At 39.8% G+C, this 12,392-nt stretch overlaps 1 protein-coding gene across 8 annotated transcripts in view; it reads right to left on the reverse strand.

Moving 5' to 3' along the window:
* LOC140737141 (zinc finger protein GLIS3-like) overlaps window positions 1-12,392 on the reverse strand; it is a 339,442-nt gene that overhangs the window by 83,455 nt on the left and 243,595 nt on the right. For all 8 annotated transcript variants that reach the window (XM_073063344.1, XM_073063348.1, XM_073063345.1 and 5 more), the window contains one exon: window positions 5,168-5,278. In XM_073063344.1, coding sequence (XP_072919445.1) covers window positions 5,168-5,278 — 111 coding nt within the window. The remainder of the gene's footprint in view (window positions 1-5,167; window positions 5,279-12,392) is intronic.

Here is a 12,392-nt window from a genome sequence, read left to right on the forward strand (position 1 = left end):
CTGAAAACCTGGTACCTGAATAAACTCAGCATTAGCCATATCATACGCCATAGGCGCTTCGATTACTGGGGCCAGCTTTAATAGTAATTAGATATTATCTCGCAGGCCAAAGATAATTCCACCGCAGGCCGGATTTGGCCCGCGGGCCTTGAGTTTGACATATATGCCCTAGAATATAGAAGATTGAGGGAAGATTTGATAGAGGTACACAGAATTTTGAGCGATGTACATAGGGTAAATGCAAGCAGGCTTTTTCCACTGAGGTTGGGTGAGACTAGAACTAGCGGTCATGGGTTAAAGATGAAAGATGAAAACTTTAAGGGAAACACGAGGGGGAGTTTCTTCACTCAGAGGGTGATCAGAGTGTCAAATGAGCTGCTAGTGTAACTGGTGGATGCAGGTTTGATTTCAATATTTAAGAGAAATTTGGATAGGTACATGGATGAGTGGGATATGGAGAGATATGGTCTGGGTGCAGGTTAATGGGACTAGGAAGATTAATGGTTCGGCATGGATTAAATGGGGCTGAAGGGTCTAGTTCTGTTCTGTAGTATACTATGATTCTACTTATGCTATTCACTATGTTGATTAGAAAAATTTCTGGAATCTGCCTAATAAAAAAATAGTGGCTTTGTGCTGGGAGAAGGTGGCAAATAAAGTCTCTTTTTCAATGCAAATTCAATTCCATGTATTGAAACTCCAAAGGTAAGGGGAACAGAATGGAGTTGGTGCTCTGCAAGCAGAAATCCAAATCAAGCATATCCACATTCAATTGCAAATATTTATGCAGTTAATCTTCCAACATACAACCTCATCAGTATTCTGTACTAGTACACTGTATGCTTCATCAACTAAATCCATTATCCATGGAAATGCACTCTTAAACTATGGTGTTGAGTGCATATTTTCTGCCTCTGTTCATGACTAGAAGAATGCTGCATTTAAACAAAAGAACTCTCTTTGCTAATTTCTTAGCTTTTGACTTGAGTCAGACTCCAGACAACAAACTAAAAAAACATGAACAAAAGTAAGTTGTCAAGCTGTAAATGATATTACATTTCATTACATTACATTTCTGCCAGTCATAACTCCACTTTCCATTTGGTAATAATTCCAAACAATTAAAAAGAGATTATTCACCCTCACAGTTTAACACTCAAAGTACCTGTTTTTCTTCTGTCATTTATCAGAATTTGCTTACTCAGTCAAAGCTAATGACATGCTCAGACCCTAATCATCTCTCTCACGATACCCAGTTTATTCATTCTGCAAACATTAAGCTGTCTATCTCTCTCTATTTTGAACATAACATTTCAATCTCTTTCCAACACTTTGGATAGCATTCCATGCCAATAAAGTCTCAGTTCAGCGAAGCAGATAGTAATCTTCATTAACTAGACCCACAATGATTGCAAGAGACCAACATACAATGATACAAAACTGAAACAGAATAAAAGCAACCCCCCCCCCATTGTTTTCCTGCACAGCCATTCAATAAAACCATGACTGATCTTTACCTCAACCCCACATAGACTCCACTTCGACTCTGCCCATTGTTTGCCCACACAGCCAGTCAATAAAGCCATGACTGATCTTTACCTCAACCCCACATTACCTCCACCTCAAGTTGAGTTTATACATAGCATATGCACTGTGTAGCAGGTTCTACCATCAAAATTTACATTCTTGTAGCCGATTTGCTATCTATACACCAAAGTCTGAATTAACTTAACTGAAAGCTCATCCTATGACAATTATTCTACCATATATTGCACAGGCTACATTCATTCCACTGTGCAATTCAGATTAGTTCAGGCTTTATTTACTGGTGAAAGTGCAAATTTGCTGCAAAGTGAGTGCAAATGCTTTAAATACAAATATACCACAGAAAAATCCATCAGAATTCTGAAGTTTTCTACAAAATTCAAGCTAAAACCATTTTAATACACCCAATTCTTATCAAGATGTTAAGAATTCTGGAACGATTGATAGCCAAGAAGCAGTAATTGTCATATTTGATTATTAGAATCCACTACATTTAAAGATAAATCATTAACGGAAGGAACAAGTGACTTCAGCTGCCTCTCTCCTCTTCTCAATAGGGAATAAATAATTAGGTCAGAATTCCCCCTTGCAATCCATTGACTTTAGCAAATGAGTGTTTGCCTATAAAGATTGGCTTTGAACAAGGATGTGATGCCATCTATTGAATAGCTGGCAATCTCAGTAGCCAACGCGCATGATCAAAAAAAAGCTGCAGAAGGCTGTAGACTCAACTAGCTCTATTTATTTATTGCCGCTACAAAACAACAAATATCACACCATACGTAAGTGATAATAAACCTGATCCTGATTCTTTGTTATGAGTAGCTCGGACTGATTTACCAGCTGTTATTGACACCCAAGTTACAGCAAAGATTAAGAGAAAGAGGAAAACAAGCACACCTTCTTAAAACTGCTTGGTAACCCTTTTTTTTTACAGCTTATTGATTTTACACTCTGTTCTATTTTTGCTTCCCATCCATTCATGGACTTCACCATTGTCTATTGGAGCCACGGTCACCAAAGCCACAAAGTGCAGGTTAGTCTCATAAATGCTGACTAGGATCTTGACAGCGTATAACTTGTGCAACTGCTCAAGTGCCTTTTTGTGCACACTGTAAACACCTCAAAGACCTTCTAGGCTTCAGGATTCAATGCCTGTTAATATGTAAGCAGACATTCCAACGTAATTTAATGCATTAGACACCTACCACAATATTATTAGCTCATTGTTTCATGAAAATCTTAAAATAGAAAGTAGAACTTGTTTTACTTATTTTATGTATAATGACATTAAATTTCATGAATTAGAGCCTTACAAGGTAAGAGTATAACCTCTCTGCTCTTGCATTCAAAGTCTATCCCACTTGTCTTCTTCACCACATTCTCTACCTGAACTGTCAACCTCAATGATCTTTAAAAGTGTACACCAAGGCCCCACTGATACCCTCTAGGTCCCTACCGCTCATGGTGTACATCCTACTCATTGGTATTCTAAAAAAAAATCACCTCACATTTATCTGGATCAAACATCATCTGCCATTTCTCAATACATCAATATCACCCTGTAGTCTAAGACTACCCACCACACCATCAACAACTCCAATCATTGTGTCATCTGAGAACTTACCTACTGAGAGAGAGGAGGTGCAGCAGCTAATGGACTGGTGCAGAGCCAACAACCTGTCTCTGAATGTGAACAAAACAAAACAGATAGTTGTTGACTTCAGGAGGCTACAGAATGACCACTCCCTGCTGAACATCGACGGCTCCGCAGTAGAGATCGTTAAGGGCACCAAATTTCTTGGTGTTCACCTGGTCCCTCAACACCATCTCCATAGCAAAGAAAGCCCAGTAGCATCTCTACTTTCTGCGAAGGCTGAGGAAAGTCCATCTCCCACCCCTCATCCTCACCACATTCTACAGGGGTTGTATTGAGAGCATCCTGAGCAGCTGCATCACTGCCTGGTTCAGAAATTGCACCATCTCGGATCGCAAGACCCTGCAGCGGATAGTGAGGTCAGCTGAGGTCATCGGGGTCTCTCTTCCCGCCATTACAGACATTTACACTACGCACTGCATCCGCAAAGCAAACGGCATTATGAAAGACCCCACACACCCCCCATTACAAGCTTTTCTCCCTCCTGCCATCTGGGAAAAGGCACCGGAGCATTTGGGCTCTCACGACCAGACTATGTAACAGTTTCTTCTCCCAAGCTATCAGACTCCTCAATACCCAGAGCCTGGACTGACACCAACTTACTGCCCTCTACTGTGCCTATTGTCTTGTTTATTATTTATTGTAATTCCTGCACTGTTTTGTGCACTTTATGCAGTCCTGGGTAGGTCTGTAGTCTAGTGTAGTTTTTTTTTCTGTGTTGTTTTTATGTAGTTTAGTGTAGTTTTTGTACTGTTTCACGTAGCACCATAGTCTTGAAAAACGTTGTCTCGTTTTTACTGTGTACTGTACCAGCAGTTGTGGTTGAAATGACAATAAAATGTGACTTGACTTGATCATGCTTCTTACATTCACATCCAAATCATTCATGTCTATTACAAACAGCAAAGGCCTCCACATTGATCCTCGTGAAATACTGATCCAAGTCACAAACATCCGTTTAGAAAAGCAACTCTCTATTATCATAGTCTGACTCTTATTATAAATCCAATTTTGGGTCCAATTTACGGTATTAACTTGTCCTTTACCTTCGGGACCAGTATCCCACATGAGTCCCTGTTAAAGGCCTTGTAAACTACATCTATTGTGCTGCCCTCATCAGTACATTTTGTTATTTCTTCAGAAATTTTGATCAGTTCATCAGACAGGATTTGTCATTGACAAAGCCATGCTGGCTATTTCTGATCAGCAGCTGGCTTTCCTAGGTTAGGCAGTTTCTGTGGAAAGAGAAACAGATTTAACATTTCAGGTTGATGAAGAAGGAGAATAAGTTGGTTTTAAGTTGCAGAAAGAGTGGGGAGAGAGGGGTAGGACAAAGAGAATATTTTTGATAAGGTGAGGCATTGTTTTCATTTCCTTCTTGATAAAGTGTTGACCAAAACTGGCTCACTTTATCAGTGATACTCTGACATGCTGAGCTTTTCCAGCAATTTCAGTTTCACTTTTTCCCACTGAGCCAGAAAGAAGAATGTTTGTTTCAATACTTTCTTGAAATTTCTGAGAGCTGATGTTAACTGCTATAAAAGAGAAAATTTCTTGTAGTGGAAGAACAAGCACAAACTTCCCATATTATATCAATACAGTTTGAACAAATATTTCTTGACATGCTTCGCCTCTTCGAGACTAATCAAGTTTCTGAACCACACTTTTCAAGGATGCAAAAAAACAATGGACATCTTTAGCCCTTGGGTCTTCATAGCTGTCTTCTAAAACCTAGGCTGCCATTCATAACCACTAATTCCTAATTTAATTTGCCTTTTATTTTCCCAATTGTGACATGTTTAATGTTCTCCATTGAAAAAAATGTGAGCAAAGAACATATAATCCTTCTAAAATAAATAAATATTTCCCCCAAAATGTGATGTGAAAGTAAATACCTGTGTTTCCCAAAAACATGTGATTGTCCAGTACATGACACATACTGGATTATCCATGATTATTTCTTACCTTCTTACGCACCTGTTGCTGTTTGGCAGAGTGTGCTTTGACATGCTTCCTCAATGAACTTGGATCAGTGTAGCGCTTTGTGCACCCTGGGATCTGACAAGCATATGGTTTCTGTAAATGTTTGAGAGAGAAAAAAGTTTTACACTTCACAATCGCTGCTGAGTCTCATTAAGACAATTCTATCCTGACTATGTACATGTGATTCCTTCTGCTATGGAACAGTGAATTATTATTTCCTGTGCATGAGCACTTTTCAACTGGAATGCAGTTACTAAAAGTAGAAATTCTTCTTTTTAAGACACTTCACTCGAATAGCTCAGCTCTGGCAGCTGACCAGGGGTGTCAGATGATAGCCTCACTCCTGGATTTGATTCAAAAGCTGAAAATAGTTTTTACAACTGTAGATGTTGATAATTATTACTGGTACTCAAAGTAAAACTATTAAGAAGCTGCAAACAAAGAACGTTTCGTAGTAATAATTTGTCAATGGCCATATTTTAAATACTGCACTTTACAGGGTTACATGCAAGCAATGTTTTTGTTTCAAGATTAGTTGCTGTGTGTAACCTTTAACTTGGTACCAATGTATATTGTTGGATGTAATTGCTAAAGCACTTTTGGATAAGTATACAAAGTCATTCCAACAGGTAATCCATTAATACGGAATGAATAAATTATTAGGAATGCTTTAAACTTTGCCTGACTGTCTTACTCCTTTGACACAGCGGCTATATGGCACTGCTATAGGAGTCAGTGCCTCTGGGCAAAATGCCCTGCAACAGCTGGCAGTAGATCTTGATCTGGTATTCTTTGTGTAAACACACCCAAAAGTATAGCAGGTTTACAAGGTTACTTAAGCTGCCACATTTAAATCTATGGCATGGTCGTAAGATGCATAAACTTCACAGACATGTATAAATAATCGTTTACGGGAGCTCAAATGCTGTCGCTATTGCATGGACAATAATATGGCAGAGCAGATAAATCTCAAATCATTGACAACTGATAATTTCAATGAACTGAATCGTTAGGTTTCATGCAGCTGAGCAATCTCTGTCAAATTATTACTCATGTGATAGACGAGAAAAAACATTGTAATTGAAATTTGTCTCGACCATCATCGACTGAATTGATTGAATAAGTGGTACCTGAGCTCTGAAGGTAGAGATTCCTTGGCAAAGGAAGGAAAGCACAAAGAAGAAAAGAATTAAGTTTTATGTTTAGACATCATATACAGTACATTAATATTTGAATCATATAACAGAAAGACAGAGCAACCTATTCTGTATCCCATGACGAAAGTTTCATAAATTCAAACAGATTCAGCATCTGTTTTATCTTATTTAATTAGAATTCCTCTGACAATCCTAAACATATGTTTTCAAGATTACCTGGCTCAAAATGTAAACCATCATACAGTCTTGCTGGCAAACCTTTCATTCAGTTTTCACTTCAGCTCTTGGGTTGAGCGCAGCTCCATGCTTCCAAATGGCCTAAGTGTTGTTCTCCATGTCTGTGCCCAGATAAGGTTAGACTGGCTATTGTATCATTAGAAATGGTGCAGCAATTCCTTGTTCCTTCCCTATATTAAAGATAGTCCTGGAAGGGTCAGTAGCTGCTGGGGACTATTTTTCTGGCAAACTCTCTCAAGAGAAAATTTAAACCTAACTGTATTTGTTAAATAATTTGTATCACTAATCAAGTGTCTGTCCTTTTTGGTCAGCCTGCCTCAGTCCAACACCATGAGTGTAAACTAAGAGCATTACTTGCACATTCAACAAAAGAGCTGAATACCAAACTTTCAAATAATTAACACTATTTAAGAAAGCCACTCAAACATATGAATAAATGAATGAGTATCTTACAATTATTTATAAGAACCTAAGAACATCAGAGCTTTATGGGCATATAATCAATCTACGAATATAAACTGTATTATGTATTTCTATCAATTGATTTTTTTAAATTATCATGTTGTTTATCTTATTGTGATTTTTGTGCTGCATCAGATCCAGAGTAACAATTATTTCATTCTCCTTTATGTGTATGTACTGGAAATGACATTGAACAATCTAGAATCAGGAGTAGGCCACTCAGCTCTTTGTAGCCATGTGATCTTCCCTGCCTTCACCCCCTCTGTGCCAGACCTCCATATCTCTCAATTCCCTAATCTTTCAAAAATATATCTACTTCCATGTAAATCAAATATTTCTAGTATTTTTACCCACACAAATTTGCCTTTGTTAAATAACAAACAGATCGTGGTGTCCGAAGTCGGCGTGAGGTCTAAGTATGAAACGTAGCTGGACAGCGCAAGCAATTGAGAGAGAGATGCAAGGTTGAGAAAGAGAGAAGCTGCTGGCAAGAGAGCACGCGGTCTCGAAGTTTACCAAGAGATTCAGGTGGGAGAAGCCCGGAAATCCTGTTAGGGCTAACCTAAGTCCCACATCTATGCAGTTTACCAGCAATCTAGCGGATAGTTTGGAATGCTTCAAACAGCAATTCAAATATAGTTAGCGGCAAGCAGAGCCAGTGGGGCAGAGGAAAAATTGAAAGCATCCATCTTTCTATGCATAATTGGTGAAGATGCTTTGGACATCTATAACAGCTTTCAAATTGAGGAGACAGACTAAAATGGACACTCTGATGACCAAAATTTGAAGAGTATTTTGTCCCAAGTAAAAACATCACATTTGAGAGATACAAGTTCTTCTCCTGTGACCAGAAACAAAATATCTGCTTTGACCAATACTTAGCTGAACTTCACAAACTGAGTAAGTCCTGTGAGTTTGGAGATTTGGGAGATTCACTAGTCAGAGACAAAATAGTTTGTGGAATCCCAGATAATGTTCTCAGAGAAAGATTGCACCGTGAAGAAGACTTAAAGCTAGAAAACGCTGTGAATATGTGTAGGGCTTTGGAGATGACACAAGTTCAAGCTAAAGAGTTGCACAGGGCAGAAACAACAGTGCATGCTGTGAAAACAGAGGGGCAGAGCACAAGGTGTTTCCCAAAGCAAAAGCATAGCAAAGAGGTAGAATCAAACAGCAAATGCAGCAAATTTAGAAGTAGGTACACACCAAAGGTGTGTCCTGCTTATGGAAAGTTTTGCAATAATTGTAGAAAGAAGAATCATTTTGCAAAGTGCTGCGAAGCTGGGGCTACGAAGAGAAAGTTGCACACAGTGGCTGAGGAAATGAAGAAACTCTTTATAGATTCTCTGCATACTGCTGGTGGTGGTAAAACAGAATGGCTCGTTCCAGTGACTGTGAATGAGACAGTAATTCCATTCAAGCTTGACACCAGGGCCCAGGTGAATCTGTTATCCATGGATGATTACAAGACTCTCAAAGTAAACAAGAAGATTTACCCAGTGAAGTTAAAAATGACAGATTAAACTGGAGAGAACGTTCCAGTAAAAGAAGTCTGAATGGTGACCTTCAAGCACAAAGGGCAGGACCTATACTGGTTGCTGAGTAGTAAGTACAGCCAGTATTCGGTCTGAGTGCATGTCAAAGGCTCAACCTAGTGGAAAGAGTTTCTGTAGTGCCTTCACAGACCAAAGGTATCCAGGCAACACTCAATAAAAAACACGCAAATGTCTTTGAGGAGCTCAGATGCTTACCTGATGTAACTTGAGAAACTCAAAACAGCATCCATGAGAGCTCCAGAGAGGTTATGCAAGAGAAGCACAAGAACTCCACCTTCCATAGACATCTGTTCCAGCTACAGTCAGGATGCCAGTATTGAACATAGTGATCATGATTAAGTCGTCTTCGGTCTTGCTTCCTCATCATACAGCATTGGTTCTCATTCTGTCTCTCATCAACTTTCAGTTAAAAATTGGAAATCAAAACTATCTTCACAATCCTCACCGAAGTTGAAGAGGAAAAAGAAAAAAGAAAATAGGAAGCCCACACAAGACCCAGGGTCATAACAACAGCAACAGTTCAACACAAACCAACAGGAGGAGTTGCTATCTATGATACACAGCCAACAGATGGAGCTCTGTGAATCAAGACAGACTCATTTAGAATTTGAGCAAAGACTCACTGATCACATGGATATAGTCCAGGGCTCTATTATAAGGAACATAGAGCGAATTATGGTTACAGAGCAAGCACAAGAACAGAGATGAACACATAAGATCTTGGCAGAGGATGTGAAAGAAATGAACACATTGATCAGAGTTCTCAAAAGGACACTCGTATTAATGCAACAATCAAAGCAAGACATCCGTGGAAATAAACAGCAGTCCAAAAGGGATTACCACAGAGATGGATTGAGAGCGACTGAGTGAATGGAGGATTGTACTTCTTTATTACAATTCAAGTTAATATAAATATCTTTGTTGGAAAGCATTATTGTGTCTTGCAGGTTTATGAGGACATACTATTGTGTTTATTTCCTTTAAAGGGGGAAGATGTGTTATTATGTGTCCATATAATAAAGAACTTCAGTTCCCAGTGTGCAACAAGGTGGTTCACCTGGAACCATAAGTGACATTGGTGAATGGATCACACACACAACACCCTTGGTGGGCTAGAGGGCGCCAAGTAAAATGTGGTTGACCTGAAGCCATTCTGTAAACATGTAAATGAAATCATTCTAGTGTTTTTACCCATGTAAGTTTGTATTTGTTAAGGAACAAACATAACATTAAGAATGTCCGGTTCTACAGGTCTACCCCATCAGCAAGCTGCTCATTGGTGCAGGAACTGAAGAAGCCGGACTTGGTGTGGACAGTGTTACTACGCGCTACAGAAAGGCGTTGTAGTTGGTGCACAAAAGTGGTGTGCAGTCTAACTGAGAGTGATTGTCTATGATGTTTCTCTTGCAATCGCAAGACCCTGTTGGACACTGATAATGTAAAAATGCTACAAGTCCATTCCCCTTGTTTATTGGTGAGAGACAGCAAGGGAGCTGCGTGGCCTCAGTTGAAGCAAGGACTAGGCCTCGAGCTGCGAGTTTGCCTGTTGCAGCAGTCCAGCAGAGGAGATGCCAGAGGCAATGTAGTGCAGCATTCATGCTGGGTTGGGGGGTGGCCCCTGCCACTGGTGCTGCCTTCCAGTGTTCGATTGGTGGAATAACAGGCTAGACTGCGTGTGTGCATGCATGCATGCGTCTGTGTACTGCTGAGAACTGCTTCTTCTTGTGATAACAACCATGCACCATTAACATACAGGACATGTCACTCAGGGACTTGGGATATATATATTTTTTGTGTGGCTGTATGTTTATTTGCCATCTAATATTCAAAGATTCAAAATACAACCTTGAGATTTGTCTGCTTACTGACAGTCACAAAGCAAGAAACCCAAAAGAACCCAATTTAAAAAAAATGAAAGATGCAATGAGCCCAATGCAGAGTGAACAAGAGAAAAAAAACACATATCACGCAAACAAAAGAAGCAAGCAACAGCATTCTGAACCAAATTGAGTCCATATAGGCCCAAAGCCGCGGTCTCATTCACCATATAGTGGGGCAAGCCGCTGTGAAGCTCGCTGACATGAAACGCGCAGCAGTGAGAGCAGACTCACAGCCTCAGCACCACTGAGAGAGGAGTGAACATCGCAGGAGAGCGAGCAAAATCACCTCCGGTCTTTCCAGTCCACCTGGGCCAGTCATCCAAACACTGGGCCATGCCAGCCACAGGGCCTAGACTTCACCACCCAGCCCAAAGCCATTCTTGTCCTCTCCAAATCAGCTTGGTACTTAGAGTGATCCAGCCTCGCACCCAGTTTAGGTGGACAGGCACCAAAACTTCTCCACCTCGACTCCTCTTCGAAACGCTCGCTCCAACTCCATCTCCATCTCTGAAACTGCCTATGTGATACACGTACAAGATAAGGTACATATATAGGCTATATGTACCTTATGCTGTGTAGGACAATTGGTACTGTGCCCCAGAGGAAGGCCATTTCATTTGGTTGTATTTATGGGTATTCATGGATGGCTGAATGATAATAAAAAATAAACTTGAACTTTACTGGGTGCATCACCTCCAAGTTCAACCAAAGTTAGGACAGGGACCTCATGGAATTAAATATTTAAATATGTGTTGTGTTATCTTCAAGTGGCTGCTCTATTTCAACAACATCAGGAACAGCCAGAACTGAAGATAATTTCCCTAAGCTATTTTTTCAGTCCTGTGCCAGAAAGGGGGATTGAAAATTCAGCATGATGAGAAAGCCAATAAATAATCTCCTGAGAAAACAACTAATCAATGCAGCAGAAACTCCAGTAATGAATCATCAATCTTTGCTACACAGCCCTACAGTGACTTAATGTAAACTGAACCAGCTTGAAAAACTCACTAAATAGTTGAATGTTATTTATGCCATTAGAATTTCAAACTGCGTGTGTGTCTCTCTCTGCTGTACTGGACACAATGTTGTACATTAGCAAAGATTTTTGGAAGTTGATATACCGGTAGTCTGAATGTAAAACTAAGCAGATTCCTTACTTCAGAAGAAGATGGAGAATAAGTCAGCTGTACTAAAATTGTGTGCCTCTATAACAGCTTCACCTCCACTAGTAACTTATCAAATGACTCACCTTAAATGTGTGAGGCTCGCTAGTAAGTAGTGATATTCTCTTTTACTAGAGACTGGTAAACTGGTAAAACAACCTCGTTACCTGCTGCAGATCCCATCTAATTTTTATTTCTAATGATTTTCAATCGGAAAGGACACAGATAACCATCCACATCAAAGTGTGAAAGTACTGGAGAGAGTGGGAAATTTGATCATAAGATTTGGCTGGGATGTAGATGGAAAGTCAGAACCAAAACCTATAAGGATTTCCACAAATTATCATACAGACACCCTTATCAGCATTGTCAATGCACAGTGGGAATTTTCCATGTATATTCTGCTCCCAGTTCACAGGCACTAAAAGTAATGATTGCTCCATCTAATATTAGTTTCTTTATGCACTGAAACACATCAATTCTACAAATATTGGTATGTAAACTTCTAGCCTGCATCTTCATTGATCACAGCAGTCAACACCTTTTTGCACAGAGATCTGAGGATGACTTGGTTCTGCTGCAGTTAAATGGGCTCATAGATGGTGTTTGGGTGGATCTCACAGGTCTACCAGTTTCAGCCCATTAAATAGACAATAACTGACTGTGGAATCCCAGTTTCCTGAGAGACACTATTGAAGTATACCATTCCCTCCTGCTGTATAGAATCAGGCACATTGAATACAGTTCTGCTT

The sequence above is a fragment of the Hemitrygon akajei genome, chromosome 12 (assembly GCF_048418815.1).
Source record: "Hemitrygon akajei chromosome 12, sHemAka1.3, whole genome shotgun sequence".
Classification (NCBI taxonomy): domain Eukaryota; kingdom Metazoa; phylum Chordata; class Chondrichthyes; order Myliobatiformes; family Dasyatidae; genus Hemitrygon; species Hemitrygon akajei.